General features: G+C 45.6%; 1 protein-coding gene across 1 annotated transcript in view; it reads left to right on the top strand.

The window, feature by feature from the left end:
* The window catches only part of LOC135911074 (uncharacterized), an 87,421-nt gene that overhangs the window by 26,580 nt on the left and 33,339 nt on the right, over positions 1–27,502 (top strand). Inside the window, exons 4-5 of the mRNA XM_070532355.1 lie at positions 1,328–1,467; positions 21,077–21,245. Of these exons, the coding sequence (XP_070388456.1) occupies positions 1,328–1,467; positions 21,077–21,245 (309 nt within the window). The remainder of the gene's footprint in view (positions 1–1,327; positions 1,468–21,076; positions 21,246–27,502) is intronic.

Here is a 27,502-nt window from a genome sequence, read left to right as displayed (position 1 = left end):
TTTTGAGCCTTCAAATGCCCATAGTATTCAGCCAAGGTGGCACAAAACTTGCAACTATATATTTTTAACGATTCGCATATACCGCTTATTCCTTAGCCTTGATGGAGAATAAATTGAGCCTAATGGCAGCAAGTACCCTATTCCATATAATAACCTGCCTAGCTAATTTATTCCCCTTCGTGTTACAAGTAGTTGTTGCGTATATCCCATCTGTCCGTTAAAATTTTAAAAGGATCTATTCAAAATATCCGCCTTTCACAAAATGCCTTTTCATGGTATGAAAAGAACGTGCGAACACAACAAAGCGCAACCGAGTGCATCAGGCATGAATGCTGTCTCTTGCTACATTTGCTCCCACTTGCCGATTCCCTGAACAAGTTCTTTTATTTTCTCTCTCTCGCATCATGTTCTAACGCACTCACATTTTTCTCTCGCATTTGCTACTTGTTCTTGGTGGTGTTGCTCCGTGCCCTGCCGCGCTGATAACATTGAGGAGAGGAGATTACAGCAGGGGTAACGTGATGGGGGCCGTGGAAGTTGCGATAAATGTGGCGGGGAAAAAGGAACTGGTCCGATGATAGCAACGCGTGTGGGAGGGTGGAGGAGAGCGAGAATTGTGATATGCTGTGATAAACTTTGTTGGTGCCATTTTTGACAGCGATTCTGACAGGTTAGGCGGCTCATGAGGCCGCTTAACCATCGGTCACGATTAACACCGCGTTTAAGGGCCGTCTATATGAGAATGTTTTTGCTGATATGAAGTGATGGTTACATGCAGGGTGTTATCTAAGACTTTCTTGAGAGTGTAGGCCCCCCTTTGGCTCGAGGCATGCAATTAGGGTGGACTGAACAGTGCTGATTGTACGCCTAACTAAATACAATGGTTTTCAGTCGCTTCAGTTTCGCTGTTCCTCATAGTGGCCGTTGTGGAACTAATTAGTGAAGTGGAAAACAAAGACATTACTGCATCAGTGGCTCTGATTCTCACTACAGCTACATAAGTGATACTGCGGATAATTATACAGGTGTTGCACAATCATCCTTTTGATATCAAGAGTGGGAGCTTCAGGGACATATTCAGTGAAATTTGAGGATATTGCCTTATACACATCACTATAGACTTCTGGGATGGAAATTTCAACTCTATGTTTTTACCAAAAGGAATGCATTGGTATAGCACGAGGATTTGAGATGAAGTAAAGAACCATTAGTTAAATGTCACTGCAACAACGCATGCGTACATCAGACAAGACATCTATAGTGCTATAGACAATTATTCATTCGGATGTATCAGTTACAAAACAGACCTATTATTCCTCACATTTAGGGAAAGTGACGCTGTGGAACGCTGCGAAGAGGACCTAGCTAGTTGCATAAACTCTGATCCATCTCTGAAAGCCATACAGACGCAATATACTACAATCCGCCGAGAAGCCTGCGGGAACAGTACCTTCAATCTGTCCAAAAGTAAGTCGATGTTGTATCCTCGAGATCACGTTGTCAAGTACACCGGGACGTGACTTTAAAATTGCTAGGCAGACAGTGGCATGCAGGCAGACAGTGGGGCACGTCATGAGACAGGCATTTGAGGAATACCCTGACGTTTGTACGAAGGAACGAGTAAAAGCGGGTGCGAGAGATAAAATATGGGGGCTTTTGCTACTTGAATATGTGACTTTGCCTAAGCACTACGGTAATTTTTTGGTCATTTTGTATCCGTTTTTCTCTAGGCGTTCTGGCATCGCGCAGTGAAGTTGAGTTTGTTTAGGCTTGGAACGTGGGAGGAACGTGAAGCCCAGCAGATAAATATACCTCGGACCGTCTCTGTCGCGCCTGAAGTGCTCGTGCTGAGTGAGTCATGTCGGAATATACATTTCTCGTGGGTTACGGCACTCTACCTCCAAAATAACATCACTAATCTTCCAGGGTAAGCAGTAAAGGGCCGTAGAAGAGACCGGCCCTGCCCTCCTGGAGCAGTATGTGCGCTCGCGACAGGCGTTTCGTATGCTGGTCTCTGAGACCATTCAAAAGCATTTTAATGGTCCACTTTACGTGACATAAAAGTTCTACTGCAAATAGATTAGCAACGATCAGTAGCAAGAATCCGCGGAGCAAGCGAAACGGCAGCAAAGCAGGTACGTCCGACGTCTCTTTAGCCTGGCACGAGCAAAGGTTCTGCTCCAGGAGAGTACAGCCGGTCTCTGCTACGACCCTTACTGCTCCCCCAGGAAAATCAGTGATGTTATTGTCAAGGTAGAGCGGTGTAAGGCACGAGAAAGGTGTAATCCGGCGTACGAGAAATGTGTAATCCGGCATGACTCACTCAGGACGAGCGGCGCAGGCGCGAGAAGGTCTGTCTGACGAGATTACCTTCTGAGATTTGCGAACGTCAGACGTATCTTTAGTCAGAGGCATCATCAAATGGTGCGTCAGTGGCCACTGCTTCACCTGGTTCACCGCGCCAGCAGTCAGCGTCGGTGCATAAACGAACTCGCGCATGGGCATGGCCAGCGCACGACCCCACTCCGTAATGCCGGTACACGTAAGGACAAACGCATACAAAACGAGAACAGAAACATGCCCTCCATGGTACCTAGGAAAAATCAGGTATTCTAGGAGTGAAAGCCCTCATATTTTCGCGCTAGCACCCCATCTTTCGCGCGCCTGAGCACAAACATTTGTCTATTCCTGAAATGGCACGCCCCTTGGAGCTGCCTAGCAATTTTAAACTCACCATGGGATACCTGATTCCTCCGTGCTATAATATAACATAGCACTGTGCTTTTCTTTTAAGCACATGTTTAATAACGCAAGGACCTGTGACGAATGAATTCTTTCACAGCTTGCGTATTCTGAAGTCGATTTCTCCAAAATTCTCTAAATGCATTAAATGAAAAAATCAAGACGAACATATTACTGCTTAATATTTTGCTAGAGATTTCGCTCCGCAATTTCAAAAGTGATACTCTGCAGTAATAAATACATGACCGCTTAACAGAAATTCACGAACTAGTGACACTACTGCCTTGCAAAATTTTATTATTTTCTGGAGGCATCGTGCGAGACTGCACACAAGACGCAAGCTTTTAATAAACTGGTAACTTTAATATCAATCTATTTTTAGCACATTTTCAGCGGGACATCACGAATGTGGTTTCAAATTTTTGCTGCCAACATAAGTCTGCTCCAATGCTCGGCTCTTTACGTAACGATTGCGCCACGTGCCATAAGGCGAGCAGCAAAACAATTATTGAAGAAATAATAATTAGTTCAGTGGATATTGTACTCCGGAGTGCAAGTATTGCGCGCCTTTTCAGGTATTAGACTGCTCTTGTACATGTCGAATGGCGCTATGTGCTCCAAGCAACTTAAAAGTATTATGACGGAACTAAAACAAAAAAAAGAAAACAATTGCCCAGAACCCGTTTCACGATGACTGTCCGCGGCACTACGTTTGGCATTGAATCAATATAGCGACGTAACGTATCGCTACCATTGAAATTAGTTATGTATGAGGCGTGTACTACAGCGCAACTTTGCGGCCAACTTAGGTCACTGTGTATATGACAGTAGGTGTCTTCCACAGTTCAATTAAAGTCTTTGATGCCAACTTCAGCACACATTGTTGCGTATTCTTAAAAACGGCCGTCTACCCGTATTGAAAAGCGTTTACGTGCTATTAATACTCGGTGCGATCTGGCACCACCGCTACGAAGCCTGTGCGTGGCCTCAGAAATGCATTGCGCTCTGGTGCGTGCGAACGCTTACAAACGCGGCAGGCGCCAACCGGACCAACCAGCAACCTCTCGTGCTTCTTTCTGGACACACTGCACCGTCTAGCGGAACCGCCGCGAAATCCGCGCTCAGCCTGCAAGACGCGAAGCGTGGCCTGGCCCACCGCTGTCTGAGAGCGCAGAGAATTGTTCCTTCGCTTGTCGCACACCCGATGGATGGACGGATGGATGGACGGATGGATGGACGGACGGATGGACGGACGGACGGATGGACGGACGGACGGACGGACGGACGGACGGACGGACGGACGGACGGACGGACGGACGGACGGACGGACGGACGGACGGACGGACGGACGGACGGAAAACTTTATTGGTTCTTTAAGATATTAGCGAGTTGAGGACGAAGCCTTCATTCTTGAAAACTTTGGGTCCTCTTCAGCCTTGGGTGGGCCCCTAGTCCAGGGCACAACTGAGTCGGGCCACCTCGCTTGCGTGCGCTATGAGGGTCCTTTGGACCCCTAGCTCGCAGCTGGTGAGCCGGCTCTCCCATTGCTCCGCACTTGGTGTTGTATTTTTGTGGAATGTCTTGTTTCTCTCGCATTCCCATGTGATGTGACATAATGTTGGCCTTGCTCCGCACCACGGGCATACGTAAAAGAATGCCAGCTCAAAGCACAAGCGCGAAGGCTCAGTAACACCCGGTGGAACATACCCAGTGGCCCAAGTTTGCGAGGTTCACTGAAGAGTGGCACATACCCAGTGCATTGATGGCTCACCTCGGTAATGCGCAAACGTAAAAGACGTTCATTGAAAAGCGGAATATACCCAATGCATCTGTAGCACAGCCTGCTGAAGTGTCGGGCTGCTGTGCTTTAAGGACCTTTGTGATGTGGGTTCGATTTCGTTAGGCATAGCAGAATTTTAAGGATCTTTTTCTTCATTGTAGACCGGCAGATTCATAGTGGCTCATAACTATTTACAGAAACTGGATTCAGATATCTCATTGAAGAGCGGAACACTCTTACTGTCACATACGCAATAATCGAACTTCGACTCAAAGAAATTGACTGAAGACCAACCCAGACATAGTGGCATATGCCCAGGGCTCCGAGTCGGCGTGAAAGATTTGCTTCGAAACAGCAGCACATACCCAGTCCCACATTATTGCGATTCATGTCGGCACGAAAGTGGTTCGTTGAAGAGCGGCACAAATACACTCATTGTCACATACTCAATGACCAAACTTGTTCGGACGGTTCGTTGAAAACCTTGCTCACCCACCTCTCCAGCCAGATGCCAAGTGCCACCAGTAGTCCACCAGTAGTCATCTGCCAGCAGCCAGATGACTACCAAGTGACTCAGGTAGGCGGGAAAGCGGCTAGATAGAAGCACAGATACAAACATAGGCCTTAGAAAGTGTGTGATGCACCCGAGGAATACTAACCCATTAAAAGGGGACACGTAAACACTTTTCAATACGGGTACAACGGCCGTTTTTATGAACACGCTGTATCGTAGTGCCAAGGAAGACGAACATGCTGGGCCAGGGCAGTGGGGGAAAGAACCCCGATTTATTGAACATGTGTACATATATAGGTTTTAGGAAGGGGTGTGCCTATTTATCAATAACAGATAAGTTGTTTGCACAGCATGCACATGGTGCATGCGTAGTGACATACAATGCGCTTGCGCGGAACACGTGTGGCGCTCGGCGCCCAAGATACGATACATCTTCCTTTGTACGAAAAACAAAACAAGAAATGGGAAAATAACATTAATGAAAATTGTCAGGCACTTTAGTTCAAGGCACGTGAGCGAAGTTCTCGTCGTAGGTCAGTCGTTGAGGCGGTCGACGTTGTCTGAGCGACCTCCTTGGGGCTGGTGTGGATGAGACACTAATTGGGGCACAGGGCTCAGAGGGAACAGACGGGGCTGTACATTCTGTGTAGCTAGGTGCCGACCCATTTCTTTGGCCCGAGTTTCCCTCGAAGTCATCGTCGTCGTCTTCCTGTACGCTGCGTCGGAAGGGCTCCCGGGTCAGTAGCAGGTGCTGCCGGTTGCGCCTCAACACCGTGCCGTTTTCAGTGACCAGCCGGCTTGAGAACCTTTGCTTTCGTGTCCCATGCACCGTTCTTGATCCGGACCGTATCTCCAGGGCTCAGGCGTGCCGCTGATCCCCTAGAGTGGTCTGTCTGAAGGCGCCGGATCACCTCGTTACTGGGGTTGCCTTGAACGTCAGGGATTGTTGTGCGAAGCCTTCGCCCCATCAGCAGCTCAGCGGGCGATGCGCCGCACTCGAGTGGAGTTGTCCTGAAAGCGAGCAGTCCCAACCAGAAATTTTGTTTCGCTTCCGTCATTTTCTTGAGGATACGCTTAGTTATTTGAACGCCTTTTTCTGCCAACCCATTAGAACGTGGGTATCCCGGGCTAGACGTGACATGCCTAAAATCGTACAATTGTGAGAATAACGCGAATTCGCGACATGAAAATTGAGGGCCATTGTCAGAACAAACTTCTATGGGAATGCCGTGTCTTGCGAAGATCGAACTTGTTGCGTCAACTACTGTCTTGGCCGTGGTGTCTTTGAGTAGTTCCACTTCGGGAAAGTTGGACAGGGCGTCGTAAACGCACAGGTACGACGTCCCACCGTATTCAAAAATGTCAATGCCGACTTGGTACCACGGTTGGTCCGGCACCGGGCGCATCAGTAGAGGCTCTCGAGGTTGGCTATATGCATACTTTTTGCAGATAGAACATGCCTGCACGAAAGATTCTATGTCCGAGTTCATTCCTGGCCAAAAAACTAACTTTCTTGCCCTGGCTTTGCACTTGTTGATTCCCAAGTGCCCTTAATGAATTCTTTCCAGTGTCTCTCTTTTCATGCTAGCCGGAATAACCACTTTGCAGTCTTTGAGCAACACTCCTTTCACGTGTGATAACTCGCCTGCGAATCGTTTCCACAGCCCGTCCAGGCATTTTCCAGCTTCTAGATCTCGCAGCACGTTTCTTAGCTGTTCCTCACGCGCCGTTTCCGCAGCCAGCCGCCTCCATGTGTTCTCGCTAACAAGTGAGGAAACCGTACTCACGGCGTGCACCTCTACATCGTTGCTGTCGAGGTCGCAGGCCGTTGTCTTGGTTGTGGCACGCGACAGCATGTCGGCCAGGAGGAGCTGCTTACCTGGAACAAATTTTAATTGAACGTCATAACGCAGCAATCTCAGAAAAAATCTTTGCAACCTCGGCGGCATATCACCAATCGCCTTCTTCGAGATAGCGATCAAAGGGCGGTGGTCTGTTTCAGCAGTAAATTGTCGACCATAGACGAAATGATTAAATCTTTCGCAGCCAAAGACCACGGCGATAGCTTCTTTCTCAATTTGAGAATAACGCTGTTGCGTTTCGGTATGCGCTCGCGGTGCATATGCCACGGGCTTCCATGTGTCGTTGTGACACTGTAACAAAGCGGCTCCGATTCCGTCTCGGGATGCATCGCATGACACTTTTGTTTCTTTGGCCGGATCGAATACCGACAACATGGGCTGTGTGCTGAGGTAGTCACATAGTTCTCGCCATTCCTTTTCGTGGTTATTGGTCCATTCAAAGACAACGTCTTGTCTGATCAAGCTCCTGAGAAGCGCTGTTCTTTGAGCTAAACATGGAAGAAACTTGCCGAAATAATTGACGACACCTAGCATCCTTTGCACCGCGAGCTTGTCTTCTGGGGCCGGCATGTGCAGCATGCAATTAATTAGCGCCGGGCTCGGCCTGATGCCTGCTTTATCGAGGACATCTCCAAGAAACTCGATTTCATGGACGCCGATACTGCACTTATCAGGATTGAAGGTTAAGCCGGCGCGTGTTGCTGCTAGCAGCACAGATTTCAGACGTTCATTGTGCTCTTCTACGGACGAGCCCATACCAGAATGTCGTCCACGTATATTTTCACGCCGGGAAGGCCTTCGAAAATTTCATTCAGCGTTTTTTGGAACACCTCAGGGGCTCGCGATATGCCGAAGGGTAATCGTAAAAAGCGGTAACGCCCAAATGGGGTTGAGAACGTGCAAATGCGCGATGTCGAGTCATCCAAGGGGATTTGGTGGAATCCAGAGTTAGTGTCTAAGCGGGAAAATACAGTTGCAGCAGCTAACTCAGCTTCTATATCTTCTCGTCGTGGCATCATGTAGTGCTCCCTCTTTATGCACTCATTGATTTTACGAGGGTCAATGCAGAGACGAATTTTCCCATTCTTTTTTCTAGCAATCACCAAGGGACTCACCCAGTCAGTAGGTTCGGTGACTTTTGTGATGATTCCGGCGTGCTCCATCCTCTCAAGTTCACCCCGAAATGGTTCTGTCAGGGCCAACGGTACGCGTTGAACTGGTTGAATGACTGGCTCGGCGTTGTCTCGAAGAACCATGCGATACACTTTGTTCACGCAGCCTGTCCCTGTGAAAATGTGACAAAATTCTTTCACGATTTCTTCACAGTCGTCCTGTGATACGCTGTGGACGCGCGAGAGCAGTCCAAGTCGCTCGGTTGCTTGTAGGCCTAGGATTGCGCGACCTCTGCGCACCATAAAAAATTCGAGAGGAACAGTTCGGTCACTCAGCGTTACTTCCGTTTGGATGACTCCAAGATGTTTGATCGTGTCTCCACCGTACGAATGTAGCACTACGCTACTTTGCTTCATTTCAGGGCTTGGGCGCATCCTTTTGTATATTCCAACGGGCATCAAATTGACCCGAGACCCTGTATCGACTTTTAGTTCGACTGAAACGTTATTGACGTTCTTTCAAACCATCCAGTCGCGTTCGCTTATGACGGCTCTTGTAGACACCTCTAAGACGCTGAAGTAATCTTCATGATCTTGAATTTCACCGACCAGCTTGGTGGCTCTGCAGCAAATCGCAAAGTGATTTCTCCTTTGGCATTTTCTGCACGTTCGCCCGTACGCGGGACAGTCTCTAGGCTGATGCGTGCGTCCGCACTTGAAGCATTTGTACATCTTGGCTTGCGCCATTTTTGGATACGAGCATGCATTGCGAATGGTGTCTACTTGCTTTTGACCTCGTTCCCAGGTTTCTTGGCGGAGAGCCGATGTTTCGGCTGCCTTGCAGACGTGCTCAGCCTTCTGCAATGTCAACTCACAGTCCCTGAGAAGCTTTTCTCTCACCTTGTCGTCGTTGGTTCCGTACACAATCTGGTCTCGGACCATAGAATCCTGAAGCGCGCCGAAATTGCAAGCCCATGCTTGTTGCTTCAGGTCCCGCAGGAAGTGTTCAAATGGCTCACCTTGGCTTTGAACTCTCTTCCGAAATATGTAGCGTTCATGTACTTCGTTGGTCTGCAGCTTGAAGTAATCGTCAAATTTCTTGATGACCGTCGCGTAGTCGGCCTTGTCTTCGCCTTCTGCGAAGCTCAGCGTATTAAATATCTCGATGGCGTCCTCACCTGCGACACTGAGAAACAGCGCTGTCTTCGACGACACTGATCTCTTCTTGTCATCCGGCTCTGATGCCGCAAGGAAGAGTTCGAATCTCTGCTTGAACGTCTGCCAATTCTTGCTCGCTTCTCCCGTCATGTTTAACGGACCAGGCGCTCTCAATGAATCCATCGCGTAGTCCCTACGGTGCTGCCCGTTGAAGATCAAAGCCGTGCTTGACTACGCATCCCACTTCTGACACCATGTATCGTAGTGCCTAAGAAGACGAACATGCTGGGCCGGGGCAGTGGGGGAAAGAACCCCGATTTATTGAACATGTGTACATATATAGGTTTTAGGAAGGGGTGTGCCTATTTATCAATAACAGATAAGTTGTTTGCACAGCATGCACATGGTGCATGCGTAGTGACATACAATGCGCTTGCGCGGAACACGTGTGGCGCTCGGCGCCCAAGATACGATACACACGCAACAATGTGTGTTGAAGTTGGCGTCAAAAACGTTCATTGAAGAGTGGAAGACACCTGCCATATACACAGTGACCTAAGTTGAAATCAAAGTGTTTCAGGGAAGACCACCATCTACCGACTGGGACATACCCAGAGATCCAGACACGCTTCCCTTCATGGTAATGAACGCGCTAATGCGGTAGCCCGAGAGGTCGATAACCGGGTGCCACTGCAAGAGATGTCCAACGCAGACGACGCACCGACAGAACCACTGAAATACACTGAAACTCTACAATATTACAGAGGTAGCAGGATACATTTCCCTCCACGACATAATTCCCATAACCGAGATGATGGCGTAGCGTGGCAGCTGCTTCACACAATTCATTTCCCTCCAACGTTTATCTTCACCTCTTCCACCCCACACAATATCCCTCATACTGTCTCTATTGTGAAGCAAAGCCCACAGTATATCATGGCACCTGGCAGTACCCACACCTTCCGGGTAGCTGCCCTATTCCCTCACCTCCACCTTCCTCTTGGGAGACTGCACTGACAAGCTTACACCCGCAAGAGCAGCGACGGCTGATCCGGCGGGCATGCGGAGTGGCGCGAAGCAATGGTGCCCTGGACTAAGGGCTCCACCCTACTGGGAAGTCACCTCATGTCATTGCAAATAAAAGTTTTCTCTTTCGCTCTCTCTCTCTCTGTCTCTTCAAGAATTTCTGCAAGCACCGGTACCCGCAGTGACCCATGTCTGCGTGGAAGAGGTTTGTTAAAGAGCGGCATGTTTGAACACATTGCCTTATATTCACTGCCAGTAGTTGGTGCTATGGTTGCTTTCGAACCCTTTTCCCTCAACATTGCAGCCCGATGCGCTAGTGATTCGAGCACGGAATTTACAGCGATCCACATAGGAAAAAAGGACAGGTAGAAGCATATAAACATAGGTCGATTGTTGGCCTGCCGAGAGAGCGTGAACTACCCGAAAAAGCAACCTTACGTGCAAGTGATCAACTTGAGCTAGTTTCTGTGAAAAAATTAGTTGCTTCACATATTTTATCTATCTATCTATCTATCTATCTATCTATCTATCTATCTATCTATCTATCTATCTATCTATCTATCTATCTATCTATCTATCTATCTATCTATCTATCTATCTATCTATCTATCTATCTATCTATCTATCTATCTATCTATCTATCTATCTATCTATCTATCCTCTTACATCAACCTAGTGGCTCAAGTAATCTAAGAGCTCGGACTACTAAGTACTCGTGGATCAGATACGATCATTGTCATGCTTTCTATGCCGAGATTGTCGAATAGTTGTCTAGTTGTATTGGTCACCAAGTATAGTGGTAGTCGCGATGCAGTCATCGCCACTGCATGGTCATTTCAGGTTTGCATCAGACTCTCGTCATGCCCATGTCACGTTAACGTCGGCATACAGCCGCCATGCAATCGTTGTCACACCATCGTCGTGATACCGTTAGGGTAATTCCATCCTTGTCACCTTCGTCAACTTCGACATCTGACCATCATCATGCCGTCCTCGTCACATCATCGCCGTCACAAAGTCGTCGTCACACATTGTAGTCATGCCAGTCGTCTTCTCGCCGTCGTGTTACTATCGTCATCAATTCAGTAACGTCATCACATTGTCATGCCATGGTCGCCATACAACCTTCGTCATTTCACCGGTGTCAATCCTTCTTTATTCTACCGTAATTATCCTGTCAGCATTCAACCGTGATAGTGCCGCCGTTGCCAAGCAATTGTCTTCACGGAGTCGTCCTCAGACAGTGGCTATAATGCGTCTATTGAGACACCATCGTTATAGTCATGCCGTCGGGGTCGTGCCATCATCGTCATTCCAGCTTCATCATTCAGTTGTCACGATGTCAGCGTCACGCTGTAATCCTGACATCATCAGCATCATTTAGGAATTGCCATCTGATTCGCGTCATGCTATCGTCGTCATACAGGCTTTATGATACAGTTGTCGTCAAGTCATTAGCCCTCACGCACCTATTGTTATCCGATTGTCCTCACAGCATTGTCATGCCTTTGTCTTCATTCTTTCGTGCCATGGTCGTGCTGCTGTCGCGTTGGCTCCCTCGTCATCACTCTAATTCTAACCTCGACATCCGGCTCTCGTCATGCCATCGTCGTTACGCCATCTTCCTCACGCATTCATCTGATATACCATTTCATCATGCCAGTCGCCGTCACGCAGTCTTTGTACAGTCGCCATCACTTCAGTAACGTCATCGGATTGTGGTCGTGCCACATCATAGCTTGAGCTTCATCGTCTGACTGTCCTGATGTCCTGGTCGTCACGGTGGCGTCATTACACCATCGTTTCAAATCGTCGTCATATCCCCTTTGTCGTTCTACTCACATCATTCCTCATTCACCATTATATTGTCGTCACTTCGTCGGCAACATGGAGTCATCGTCATGCAACCATGCTTACGGGCGACCTTAGTAAGCGAGTGCCATAGCAAAGTGGGACGATGCGGAAGTATGTTGTATATAGTAGAATAAATTGCAATAACTGAAGCAACTGTGAATAAGCACTCAGATGGCGAATAAAGGTGACTTCAGAAATATGGCGTGTCGCTACATTGCTGGAATGCTAATCGCGTTGCCATCCACAGCCATCGTGAGATTGTTTCTGTTGTAATTTTATGCCATCAGCATCATTGCGTCGGTGTCATATAATTATCGCCATCCATTGCATTTCATACCATCGCCGTGATGCCATTGTGGTCATTCAATCGTCATTATTAGTAGCATAGTCATCGTGGCCCTGTGCTTGTCACGCCATCCACGTACGCTGTCTGGTCACCCCACCGTCGCGATGCACTCGATGTCATGCTGTCGTGATGCCACCGCTATCACTTCAGATGTGTCAGCCTATTGTCATCTTGACGTGGTCCTAGCGCCTTCGTCGTTTCATTTAAGTCATTTCTTCTTCATCAATAAATCATGATAACGCCGCAACAGTCATGTCTTCGTCATCAATGCGTCCCCGCCATCATATGATCTCATACCGTCGTTCTGATGCCGTCTTAGTCATTCCAATTTTATCATTCCGATTTTGTCAGATTCTTTTCATACAACCGTGGTTGCACCATCGTCGTCATCACATTGCTCTCAGGCGGTCGTCGTCACGCTGTAACCATTATACCATCGTCAGTATTTCAGAGTTATCCGTCATCTCATTGTCATCATGCCATAATCGTTTATACCACCACGATCGTTCCATCGATGACATTTCTCTTTTGTCAATATTTCGTCCTCACTGCTTCTGTAGGAACTCTAGTGTCAAGCTTCAGAGTGTGCTACGTGAAGATAACGGACATGAGACGTCACATACAAGTAAATGCGCAAAACTTATCTTGTGAACTAAGAGCCAAAATACAAGCAAGAAAGATGACAAGAAGCATAGTTCGAAGAAAACAGAACATCTAATAGCTTATGTGTCATAACAACACGACAGGCATGAAGGAACTGCCCTAGAATATAGCAACGAGCTCACAGTTCCAGCGTTTTTCATGCAGCGATGTCGGTTCAGCAGTAAAGTTTGGCGCTGTGACTCCTGCGGATGTAGCGGTTTGGTCCATCGTGAGTGTCATCGGCAGCGGCTGCGACCACTGGAGATAGAGATTAGGGCAGAAGTTGGAGCCCCTGCGTCCCAGGGTCCAGTGTGTAAGGGATGTCACGAAGATGCGTGTTTTGTCCCCTCCCGCATTCCCGCATTCCGCATTCCGCTTCGCTTCTGCTTTGGGGGCTTAGGTTAATATCGGGTCATATTTTCTTTGTTGAGCTTGTTATTTTACGTTACTCCTTTTCTCTCTCTCTTTTTTTTCTTATGTGTTCTTAAGCAAGCCTTGCTTGATGTCTGTATCATCATCTGGCTACGGGGCTTCCTCTTGCTCAGCCTTGGTAGCTCCTGAGGAGCTGCCGCTTGACTTTTTTTTTCGAAGTGGATCTGTCAACGTTCATGTGGTCATGGTGCCTATCGACGGCGGTATGATCAGTATAAAAAACCCAAATACGATTCAGGTGGCATTTCAGAAGGCTTCAGCTCACTTCCGCCGTATCACTGAGCTCCACCAGCTCGGCAGAAGGGGTATATTACGCTGCTCACCAGACCAGACTTGTTTCAATGAACTTCTCAATTGTTCGATATTCACTTCTCATCCTGTGAGCTGTTTGGTACCACCAAATCTCGCATGCTTTAAAAGCATTCTACGAGGGGTGACGTCAGTTTAGCTCCTGAAAAGATTTTAGACATGTTCTTGGTGACTGGAGTCATCTCCGTTTAGCGGGGTAGCCGAGTCATTGACAATAAGCAGATTCCAACAGAGGCCGTCACAGTTACACTTGCTGGAACGATGCGGCTGAAAAAGATTAAGGTATGACCCCTAGTTTAGAAGGTGGAAGCTCTGGCTCCATGCATTCTACAATGTAACAAATGTTTGCGATTCGGTCACACCATCACGGGTTGCAGATCTGCTCCCCGCTTATCACAGATTTTTCAGGTGTGCACAATTATAGTGACTGTTCTTCCAATGAAAAGAAATGTCTCTGTGGTTGTGGTCACCCCACCAACTACTTGAATCGTTCTGCAAGATCACATGAAATTCAAGTTATAATAGTATAATCGAAAGCAGACGTTGCTCATGCCGGGATGCTGTTGCCGAGTTCCAGCTAGATCTAAGTAATATGCAGGAGTGACAGCCCGTGAGCAAGTGGTTGCAGCCTCTGCACTTTCCGACTCTATTGTGATAGCGGTCGAAAAGGCGTTGTCAAAAGCTATGCAACGACTAACGTCAAGCCTATCGGAGACTCTAGCACAAGTGTTGGCATCACAAATGATTCAGCTTTTCAGCTCTTTAACGAGGTCCAATGCTAGGTTGCAGATTCTTACTCATACCCTAACATCAAACGCTGAACAAGTAATGGTTACTTTATCAGTTATTGTAGAAAACGCAGAAAATGTGAGGCCATCAACTTCAACTGAGCATACCGACAACGGATGCTTCTCTTGATCAGTGTCGGAAAACCACCAGGATGTAGAAATAGATCTCCCGACGCTAAACGCACAAGATCACCTTACGATAATTCATCAATATCTGTCTCACACTAAAAAAATGAAAAACATTTGTGCAAGATGGTCTTTTCAAGTCAGATTCAAATCCCAATTCTACCAACTCAGTCCCTCAGTCAAAACCCACAAAGCACGGTAAAGGCAGCTTTTTGAAGTAAGGTTTTTAACGGACAGCATTTTAGAGCAAGCGGTTTTTAAAGTAAGTAATAATTCTTCATAGGTTATTTAAAGGTATCACAGTGGAAGTGCTGTTCCGTTATTTCTGCAGCTTCAGAACTAATTTATTTTCGTTCACAACTTTCTGCCGACATTATCCTTTTGCAGGAGACTTGGCTCTCCAATGGCCACAATTTTCATATCAGAAAACATCGTTTATTTCGATAAGACCGTCCATCGGGAGGTGGAGGACTTGCTTTCTTGATAATAACTAAAATATCCTACCAGTATATGTGTACTGGTAGGATATCACACACTAAGCCGTGTGAGATACTAGCAATAGACGTAACTATTCCTGATTAATCGCCATTTTTCTCATTTAATACATATTTTCCCGCAGGTGTTAAAATAATCGTTTCATTGATACCGTTGTCAAATCTTGTGCGAAATAAATTGTGATAGCGGGAGACTTTAGTTCCTATCACGTGTCTTGGGGCATCAAAACGGACTCATGTGGAAAGCGATGGTAGGACTGGGTAATCAATCAAAATATTTGTTCATTAAACACGAAAGTAGCTACGTAGTACCAAGTAGCTACGAAAGTAGCTAAGGGTGTTTTTAATTCAGCATTCGATTTCTGTAACCTTCAGGTCTACTGTCGACTCAGCCTCAAATGGTGACCATCTATCTATTAGATTTGATATTTTATGCCCTGTTCTTGCCCTAGGGTCTCGGGCGCGGATTTTTGTCAATTGCGAGGAGTTTCAGAGTGTCTTGAAAACGGTCTTCAACTCCCAGATGACGCTACTCAATGACATCAAAACCATGAGGATTTGCTCTGGGTTCAAAAGTTGCTTTAAAAAGTCTCAATTTAGCGCTAACGTTAGTAAAAGTACTACCTCTTGTCGGTGGAATTCGGAGTGCACGCGGTATTATAGACGACGGAAAGCCGCGTAGAAGAAATTACTTTACAATGACTGTCCGAGTAAGTGGAGCGATTATAAATTCACAGCTGCTGCGTTCAAGAGAACAGTATCGGACACCAAATACGAGTACGACGAAAAACATCATGACTTCCTCTCTAAGCCCCGCAACCAAAAATCTCTGCTCAGATTCCTCCGATACAGAAAATTCATAAGGACAGCAGCGAATAGTGAGTGGATAATTCTTCTTAGATATTTCATTCTTTAGAATTCATAGGAAAGGGCTTAGCGCAACACTTAACATCACGTTTGCCGAACAGACCATTAAGACCTCCCATCGCAGATGACTTTCTCGAAGTCACAGTGTCGGAGCTCTCTATGGTCCTCAGATTTCTGCCTGCCTCAGTTGCAGGTCCTGATGGTATTTCCAATGAAATGCGATAAATTTTATTTCCAATGTCTTCAGATGACTATCTCAACACAGGGAATTATGCTTTAAAAATGCTTGCATTTCGCCAGAATCGAGGACAACCAAAATTAATCCGCTGCTTAAAAAAGAAGGAGCTGGCTACAATCTTGGAAACATGAGACCTTTCTCTGTTACGTCAAATATAGTAAAACTAATTCAAATAGTTTTATATGAGCGCATCATGAATCATAAATATCAAAGTTCGTTACTGAGCCCAAGTCAAATAGGTTTTGGCCCGGTCTCTCCATTTGGTGTGCGCATGTAGATTTAGAAAGCCGCATCCAACTTGCTCAGCATAGAAAGAAGTTAGTGCTTTAGTGACTCTTGACATAGCGAAAGCTTATGACAGCGTTGAGTACTCTCTACTGATGGACAGATTACAATCCTACAATTTTCTGAGATATATACCGGCATGGATTTTTTATATCTAAGAAACAGAAAATTTCATTGTTTTCAAAACGGCTTTTCTTCAGGAAAGTTCGATCAGACAAGAGGGTTGCCCTAGGGGGCTGTTCTTTCTCTTGTACTCTTTAACCTATTAAGAAGTTCAGTACCACTGCACCAGTATGTGAATCTGTATGTCTATGCAGGTGATGTAGCATTTTTTTCGACAGCCAGATACATCAATTCTCATCACCTGTCTTTGCAAACTTACCTCTGTACTGTAGAGACGTGGCTTTACAATTTACATCTGTCACGAAACATAAACAAAAGTGCAGTCCTTGTTTTTCCGCTTTCTGGGCCGATACAGTTATGACTAGTATAGAATCAGAGAACCATTCTACATGTAGAGTTGCTTAAGTACTTGGGTATAACGTATGACGGAAAACTCAACTGGAATTCTCACGCAGAAAATATTGCGACGAAGGAGACACGAGCCATAGGTTTACTACGTAGAATAAGTAACAGGCATTCTGGCATGCGAAGTGGAAAACTAATTATGATTTATCGTATGTATATACGACCGATTCTAGATTTTGTGGTGTTTCGTTCTCCGGAAGTACAACATATTAAATAAGACCACTTGTTCTTTTAGAAAGAGAAGCTCTTCGACTATGTTGAGGTCTTCGTAAATTTGTTGCTTATGTATTATACCAGGAAGTGCACCTACCTGCTCTTCACACGTGATTCCGCATGCTTACGGTTCAAATCTACTGAAGAACTTATGAATCTTCTGTACGACGTGTACAAAATGCATTTATTAGGGAACCGAATTCATATTTTGAGAACATGTGGCCACGGTCGTATACCCCCACGTAGTATTTGTGCATACCCAGTTAGCACCTTTAAATGTTCACCTTAGGGAAATTATAGTCGATCGAAATAGAATTTGCAGACATTTTACCAAACAATGCAAAATTCCCTCCCCCAACAGATTTGAATGACCGTTTACAAGAATATTTACCCCTTTCCCAATAAATGTATTAGCGACAAATGCTTCTTCATGTGAAGAGAAGGCAGGCATGGGAATCTACTCACCATCGCCCCATTGCTCTTTTTCGGTTCGCCTACCAAATTATGCACCACTTTTTCAGGCCGAACTGTTGGCAATAGCTCTTGCGTTGTGGAAATTGCGCCGTCATACTACGAAAGTTATCGTCACAGATTCTCTATCTGTATGCAGCGCACTTAATGCGTCTACAAAGTCGACAGCATTGAACACATCTTATAGATTAGCTCCTCCTCACTTAAGTTTGTTCATTTAGTATGGGACCCAGGCCACCGAGACATTCATAATAATGAAATAGCCGATTCCTTAGCACGACCTTCTTCAACAGGTCCGGTGTGCTGCCCTTAACTGCGCACATACTGCAGCCAGATATAGACAGTTTTCTTTGACCGAAGACAAAAAAGCCCTGTCATTATCAAAATCTACACATTTTGTGCACCTAAATTATTCTTAGAACCGATAATGGTGTCCTAACCGGCAAATCAAAGTTTCATTTACGAGGCTGCGTTGCCGTATTCCAGCACTTAATTTTTACTTGCACAGATGTGGTCTGACGGTATCCCCTTTATGCCACTTCTGCAATGAGCCGGAATGCACCGATGATTTTGTATCACCATGTCGGCGGTTTTCTACTTATCGAAAACGATGTCTATAAATTCGGCTTCAAAATCTAGGATTCTCTTTACGCAGTACTGCTAACTCTCCCTTGGAGCAACGGTATTAGGATACGGCCACAAGAACGTTTGCCTAGCCATTTATAATTTATTATGTGACACAAAAAGACTGCCTTATTAATATTTTGTAGTTACCACAAATGATTTACTTCTACTTCAATTTTCAAAATTCAAAATTCAAAAGCACAAATTTGCAGTTAAAATCTTATCAATATTATTATTCAAAATTTATCTTGCTCATGTTTATGTACATCCTTTTCATCCTGGATTATTCATTTATTTTCCTTTTTTTGTTATTTCTTCATTATCTATTTATCTTATTTTTCAACCACATTACCACCAGATTCGAGGCGTATCCTCCATAATGGGTTTCTGACATTGATTGAGGCTTCATCATCGTCATCATCATCATCGACGGCACCTGGGCTCAATGAATGTTGCGGTCGGGCTTCCTTCCATCGGGCCTCTTAGCGCACACGCGATCCGAAGTCGAGTCCGTCTTTCCTCCAATTGCCATTCCTGGTGGGGGGGGGGATTCTGTAAGAGTCCAACTAGACAGTCTATTTCGGCCGCTGCTGATTGGATGCAGCTGCACGAGTGAAGAGGAGACGAGCGGCCCTAGCCAATCAGCAGCGGCTGAAATGGACAGTTCACTAGGTGGACTCTTATAGAATACGCTCTCCTGGACCCGCGGTCATCCGATACCGGCTGGAGTACGGTGTTTCTTTCTTTCGCATGTTTTCCGCCAGACGCTGCGAGCCGAAGTGCCTTTGTTGTTGTCTGTTCTTTGAGGTTTGGCTGTCTGGGGACAGTTTATAGTGTTCCGTCGGGTCACCCGATGTCTGGCTGCTGCTTCTCGGGTGCACTATCTAGCGTCTCGTGGGGCAATAACACTGTCACTACAGCGCCGTCACCAATCAGTCATCATGCCATCATGCTCACGGCGGACCTTGAGAAGCTAGTGTCAGAGGAATGTGGGCCGATACCGGAGCCAGTGCTTATCGCATGTAGCCGAAGCACTCAAAATCTCAGAATGATCACTATAGATTTACAACAACAATGTCTGTAGCAATACAATGTGCCATTATACTGCTTGAATGCTAATCGTGTTAACCTGGGCAGTCATCATGAGACTGTCATCAAAGGCAGCTGTATTAAACGCTGAGATTTTCTGACAACCTAAGGTTCTGCGTTTTATCAAACAGATCACGCGTGTCATAATTTGTGGTTTCTAAGTTGTCATATATGCTCTGCCAGCTAAAACCGGTTGAACTAAGTAGCTTTAGTACTCTGCCTATCTGGAGAGCTTTTAACAGTAAGCCTGAAGATAATTGCGAGGTGCGTTTGCTGTTAATAATTATTAACTTTGATTTAAATTGAATTCTAATCAATCAGTGACCTAGTCGGTCGGGAATATTTTTCAAGGATTCCTATGCATGAAATCCTGAATTTGGAAAAGCTCGGTACCTTCACGACCTAGTGAAGATGTCAAACAGCACGGTCCGCATGCTTTTGACAACTGGGCCACCTATGAATACGTCTTCGATAACGTGCTAAATTGCTTGCAATTCGCTACTGCTGAAATGTTACTGCTCGAGAAGTTTGTTCAAACAACCCGCGCACACTGTCATTCCAGCACACAAAAGCACAATGTGCTTCACTCGCGAAAATCAGCCGGTGTTCAATGGGTCATTCCACACACGTCAAATTAGAGCTGCAGCGATATTCTCGTCGCCACGAGCATACTGTTACGACTGAGCTACAAAGCGAAGCAACCACGTTACCGGGAATAATACCCAATCAGGAAAACGGCAAACTTCGGCATTCCGGCTTTGCTTGGTCATGCGGACGGTGGGCGGCGGCTTTTTGAGAGTGAGCTGATAAATGGTGACGTGTCCCTCTGCTAGGGTAAGCAGTGCCCCTGGCGTCTCCCGACAGACTTCAAGTAGCGATCCCTATAAGCGGCACTGACGCGTAACATTGCCCAGACTTGTGCGTTTGAAACGCAGAAGCGGCGTTTGCAGGCTGCGCTCCGCGCTGGCATACGTGGCTTTACCTCGACATTTTATTGTCCACTGCTTCCGCGCATTCCGAGCTATTTTTGCTCTGAGTGTCGTCGCGCGAATTCAATCAGAGCTACAAACTCGGGAAATCCTGCACAGCACCCCTGGGCTGGGTGGCCAGTGATTCATTCCCGGGTTTCACAAATGTTCTTAAGGAAATATTTGGCGACATTTGTTTTTCGCCAAGCAACCTACAGGCAGGCACAAAGTTGCTCATGTCTGTTACTTAGGATACAAGGTTGGCAGTAGCGCCAGGATATGAAAACAAATTGAATGGAATAGAAACCCATTATGACCGAAACTGATTAAAAATATATGGTGGAAATCCAGTATATATCCTGTCGAAGGCTTGCCCTCATTGCCAGTGCAGTATTTCTGTTAATCACTGCCAGGGTAAGTTTATTGCCATTGTTGCATTGTCTCGACACAGGGGCGTACCGCGCTCTTTTTGTGTTTTCTTTGTTTCCATTCTGTTTGTTTTTACTGGGTGGTAATACGTCTTCTGTTGCCATCAATTGCGCTTTGGGTGTGACGCTTGCACAATAAATTATGTTTGGCTTTCTTTTATTTGCACACCTGCGCTCTAGCGGAAGAGGAAGACGACCCAATCAACGATGACAGTGATGAAAAGAAATGCTGGTACAGACAGTTGAAACGATGCCTCGAGAGGCAGATTAACAGAATACGGACCAGAATGACGAAGAATGTCGCAAAGGGGATTCCTCCCCATCCTGGCTTCTACGCGTGGGTATGCAGGTACGTAAGTTTTAATGGTCATCACGTGGCTACTGCACTATACGCGTAGGTCGCGCCGACGAATGCGCCACTGGTGGCGGCCTTCCTGACTGCACTAGAGAAAGCAGGTGGCCGCCCGCCATAGTTTTCTGGTTTGATCCGCGTTTTCGAAGCTAAGTAAGAAGCACCCGTCGCATATGTGTGGTAGCCACAGCTCCAAGACCTGCAGAAAAACTATTCTTGCGAGGCGGGTGCTCAAAAGCGTGCTCAAACTTGTCGGCAACATAGTTCTAATCATTCCCCCCGAGATGTTTGAGCAGGAGCAATAGCAGCGGTAGATCGCCGCCGTTAAGCGGGAAATTGTTTGTTTGCACACTTTATCATCTAGGTATTCGTTACATTCGATCGTGTTTACACGTGTAAGCAAAGAAGTTGATGATAGCCTACCTATCTTCTGCTTTAATTTGTCAGCATGCAGCAGACAAACAATCCTGCTTCTTGTTCTATGTGTCCTTCAGAACTTGCTAAAGCTACAGCTGTTGTGTGATTCTTCTTTGACGTTTTTCATGACACGTACTCTTTTGTTGTTTCGTAAGTTACAGTTTTACTTATCTAGCTGCTTTGTGTTGTCATTTTAAACATCCTAATATTTTTTAGGGACCCAACAACTCCTTAAGGAGTTCTTTACCGCTCCTTTACCATGTTGCTCTGGCTAGGGTGCACGAATGCAGAAGTGCATCGTGTTGTATGTTAAACTTGGTACAGCTTGCGAGGTTTGACTTAGCTTTAGGTCTTCCGTTAAATTATTGCACCAGCTTGCGTGCAGTTCATATTCTTCGAGGTATGTTATTCGTGGCTTCGCAGTTGAATTGTTGCTGAGCTGCTGCTCATGCAGTTCTGCAGCACATTTGTTGATATGCTTTATGTAGGGGGTTACTGCCTCGCCTCGCTTGTTAAGGCTTAAATCACACTGTGTTTCAAGTAATCATTACAGAGAAGTGCTTCTTTAACAGCTTTATTTGTTGCCCCGAAATCATATTCGATATTGTGCGTGCTTGTGAAATGAGTTAAGTAGCTCAGGGCAAAAAATGCTGTTAGCTGCAATATTGGGTATTGTTGTTCAATTTTTGCACAAAATTTCTATTAATATTTCTGAAGGCATTGCACCTTGATGCTGCCGGAGCACACCCGCTATGCATAGCGAATTTTTTTGCATTTGGATATTGTACTCAACCAAATTGTGTCTTTTTATCGTTGTCAACGTAGCTGTACAATGCCTACGCCGCAAAGAATTAAACAATCCTTTGCCGTCAGCGTCCGTCTACGTTGGCCTGCGCTAGATAGCCTTTAAGTTTATCGCGTGGCTTCTGGATTCCGTAACATTCGAAAAAAAGGAAAATACTGAAAAGATAGTGAGACTTCTGGTTTGTAGATTTTCAAGCAGGTCTCTAAGCGTATTCCAGATTGCGAAGACTTTAGCGAGGAGAGGAGTTCGTTGACGTACGCAGCGGAAATGCATCGGTGGGGCGGCGGCAACTAGCACTCGTATTCAGCTGTAATTTTCGTGACTACGATAGCGCCGGTGCGCGTTTCCATTAGTGATTTCACATTTCCTTTTCATGATGCGACGTTTAAGGCGGTTATTCGGCGATGTCACATCATTGAGCCGTATCCAGATCACAACAATGTGTGCCGACATCGCACCGTGTGGAATTGATTGTGAACTAGGCCTGCACCAACGGCGTGGGCTAATTATTCAGACACACAAGTTGTAACGCATGTATGCGGGCGGGCTTTTCGAAAACTCTGGTAACATAGCGTATAAGCCCGCTCTTATACAGACCCTTGCCTTCCCTGCAGCTGTCACCGCTGAACTAGCAGTCTGACACGCGAATAAGAGGAACATCGCATCCGCGAACTTTAGCCATCCTCGCTGCGAAGTGTTGACGTCTGCTACTGCATCCCGAGCGTACTTTCGAAAGCACCCGCTAGGTGGCCATCAGTGCCCCCTCCATAGGTGGTGCCCTAAGCGTATAGTCAGGGAATATGGGATTATTGCCGTTTGAATGTTGCACGCGCAATGGCGAGGCTTGTTGCGCCTCAAAGATTGGAGCACTCTTCCTTCGCCAGATAAGCTCCGGTAAATATATTTTTTTTTATCTTGGCCACCATTGCTATGATATAGAACAGCGTCTGGTGCAAACTGCAAAAACGTTTTTATTTATATTATACAAGGAGATGTTGACGCACAATTTATGGCGCCGGCTACTCCTCAGCTCCTTACTGGATGTAGCTTACTGCATAAAGGGTTCAAGAATAAATGTCATCTAACCTTTTCATACAAGCACCAGGACTTGTCAAGCAACGTTTTCACAGTAGCACTATGACGTATGAAACCCATGGTACATACAATATACAAGATAAATGACTCCAGAGTTTGGTAGAAAAAAGTCTCAAAAATACAAATGATACTGTCGCCTAATAACACATTCTCTTGTCAGCGGGCGGTACATACATGGTGTAAATGCATTATCACATATAGTCACAACAGAACAGTCAACATGCCATAATCCACAAACACATACGTGCATACAGCGACACTGAAATCAAAGGAACAATGAAAGCGTTAAAAAAATTATGGGGTTTAACGTGCCAAAACCACTTTCTGATTAAGAGGTGCGCCGTAGTGAAGGGCTCCGGAAATTCCGACCACCTGGGGTTCTTTAACATGCACTTAAATCTAAGCACACGGGTGTTTTCGCATTTGGCCCCATCGAAATGCGGCCGCTGTGGCCGGGATTCGATCCCGCGACTCCGTACTCAGCAGCCCAACACCGTAGCTGATGAGCAACCATGGCGGGTAATGAAAGCGTTCCTAACCGCCAACAATGCCGCTGTCTTCAAGAAAAGGCTTCAGTGCTTTTAAAGCGCTCTTCCGCAAGGACGTTGTTGGCCAAGGACCCCAAAATTTCTTTAAAGTAAAAGGTCTGAGGTCTAATGTAATTAGGGTTGATATAAGTCGGTGTCTTGGTGGTGTCGTGATATGGGTAATCTAGAACGAGGTAGTGTATATCTTCGTCTACAAATCCACAATCCCATTCGGGGGTTGTGGATTTGCACAGGATGGAGGATGGAGGATGGAGCACAGGAGCTATCAGCTGTCTTGATCTGGCGCTGTGCACTCCATCTCTGTTGATAGATTTTAAATGGAGTGTTATTAACAATCCTTATGGTAGCGATCATATGCCCGGCATTATTAAAAGAACATCTCCTTTCCCTACAGTACCATTAGGATCACTCCATTGGAAACTCCATCTAGCAGACTGGCCCCTCTTCAGCGAGAAGGCCAGTCTCGATGACATATCAGATGATCAAACAATAGACTAAATGAATGAAAAGATTATTGCCTCCATACTTGTTGCAGCAGAACAGACGATCCCGCGATCCTCCGGTTTCTTAAGGAAAAAACTAAAACCCTGGTGGACGAATGAATGTACACAAACTAAAAAAGAACAAAACAAAGCGTGGGGTACCTTTCGGCGATACCCAACACAAGATAACCTCCTGTATTTCAAAAAAGCAAATACGAAAGCCAGGTACACGCGTAGGCAAGCCGAAAGACAGTCATAGCAAACATATGTATCCTCCATCAATAGCTCAATACCATCCAAAAGAATGTGGGATCAGCTTCGTAAATTTAGAAGCGAGTACGCTCCTTATACAATCCCCATACTCTCGCCTCCATGTACACAGATGAACTTAAAAGAACAAGCAGACATATTAGGGCAGCACTTCCAGTACATATCAAGCTCACTAAACTACTCCACTGAATTTCAAAAGTACAAACAATCAGCAGAAAAACAAAAGGTTCCGACAGCAGGAAGTTCCCAGAAACCATATAATGCCCCCCTAACACTTTCCGAAATTAACAGAGTACTCACTACTGGCAAAAAAACAGCGCCAAGTCCGGACAGAATACATTACACAATGCTCGTACACCTATCTTCAAAAGCAGTTAAGACATTGCTCCGCTTTTTTAACATAATCTGGGAAACAGGAAAAATGCCGAATGCGTGGAAAAAAGCCATTATAATCCCTTTCTTGAAAGCTGGAAAGCATCCTACAACAGCTACCAGCTACCGACCTATAGCACTCACAAGCTGTCTCGCCAAGTCATATGAATCCATTATAAACATCAGATTGGCATACGTCCTAGAAACTGAGAACCTGCTCGATAATCATCAGTGTGGGTACAAGAAAGGCTGCTCCACAACAGATCATCTAGTTCGGTTAGAACACGAGATACGTGTGGCCTTTCTACAAAAGCAATTTTGTCTCACAGTTTTCTTTGATCTTAAAAAAGCGTATGACACAACATGGATGTTCGGTATTTTAAGGAATTTAGCGGATTTAGGGATCCGCGGCAGAATGCTTAAATGTCTAGCTGATTTCATGTCCGATCGAACATTCCAGGTGCGTTTAGGAACGGTGCTGTCCCGCGTATTTATTCAGGAAAACGGAGTACCTCAGGGATGCGTATTGAGCACAACACCGTTTGTTGTAAAAATGAACTCGCTCAATAATGTAATTCCATCTTCTATAATACATTCACTATATGTGGATGATCTTCAAATTGCATGTCGTGCATCGAACATGGCAACCTGCGAACGACAAATTCAAATTACACTAAACAAACTAACGCAGTGGGCATCTGAAAACGGCTTTCGCTTCTCAAGTGAAAAAACGATTAGTGTTGTCTTCACACAAAAAAGAGGCGTACAACCAGATCCCATCCTTAAACTACAGGATGCCACACTACCCGTGAAACAAGAACACAAGTTTCTGGGTGTTCTGTTTGATAAAAAGCTGAACTTTCTCGCACACATCAATAGTATTAAAATGAAAGCGAACAATGCACTTAACATTCTAAAAATCCTCTCCCGGAAATGGTGGGGCTGTGACCGTAAATGCCTGCTACACATCTACCGCACTTTGGCGCGTAGCATATTAGACTATGGTAGCATTACACATGGTTCAGCCAGACTATCTTACGTCCGACGACATTATCCAGTCCACAACTTAGGACTACGACTAGCATGCGGTGCTTACAGAATATCACCTATACAGAGCTTACATATTGAATGTAATGTACCTCCTTTACAGTATCGCAGAGCGCTACTAACTTTTTCCTACATACTCAGAATCCAATCCTCACCACAACACATATGCTACAACATCGTCACAAAGTGTAGCTCACGCTTACATTACACAAATAAACCAAACATGATTAGGCCGCTTATCTCGCGATACGAGGAATACTGTCGGGATTATGACATCCCTCGGGAAGTCCTCCAGGTTGCCAGAAAGCCGGAACGTTTACCCCGGTGGTGTGATTTCACAGCGTCATGTGGTTGGACACTAACACATCTAAAGAAAAGATACACACCATATCAACACATTATACAAGAATTCCGCTCTCTTCAAGACAAGTACATAAACTACATAGAATTTTATACTGATGGCTCTAAAACGGAAAAACACGTGGGTGTAGGGGCTGTAACAGAAAATTGGGAAACATGTATTCGATTACCTCAGCATGCCTCTGTCTACACAGCCGAAGTGTACGCGATATGGACGGTAGTTCAAAAGATCATTGCTGACAAACTTGAAAACACTGTCATATACACAGATTGATTAGGCGTACTGAAGGCTCTACACATGGAATCCCAAAGTGAACCCTTGTTAGGCGATATTTTGAATGCATTAACGTCAAACAAATATGGCAGATCAATTAAGTTATGCTCGGTACCAAGCCATGTTGGAATATTGGGTAACGAAGCGGCGGATAGATGCGCATCAATGGCAGCGTACAAAAACATTCAAAATACAGCACTTCCATATAAAGACAGTGTCAATGCGATTCGGAAGGCCTTGACGTCAAAATGGCAACGCGATTGGGACACTTGTTTAAGCAACAAGCTTCATCTAAGTAAACCTGTCATTGGAGAGTGGAAATCATGCAGTCACCAGCAACGATTCTACGAGGTGATCTTGTGTCGACTTCGAATTGGACACACACATCTGACGCACAATTTCCTTCTCCGAAAAGAAAACCCGCCAACTTGCGAAAAATGTAATGAAGCTCTTACAGTCATGCACATCTTAATAACATGTCCACACATCGATACACCGAGACGGAGGTTTTTACACAGCCTGTATAAATTGTACATCCCATTACACCCTACCCTAATACTAGCAGATGACCCCCTAGTGCCATT

Source organism: Dermacentor albipictus, chromosome 1 (genome assembly GCF_038994185.2).
Source record: "Dermacentor albipictus isolate Rhodes 1998 colony chromosome 1, USDA_Dalb.pri_finalv2, whole genome shotgun sequence".
NCBI classification, from domain to species: Eukaryota; Metazoa; Arthropoda; class Arachnida; order Ixodida; family Ixodidae; genus Dermacentor; species Dermacentor albipictus.
This window is presented reverse-complemented; position numbering and strand designations above follow the sequence as displayed.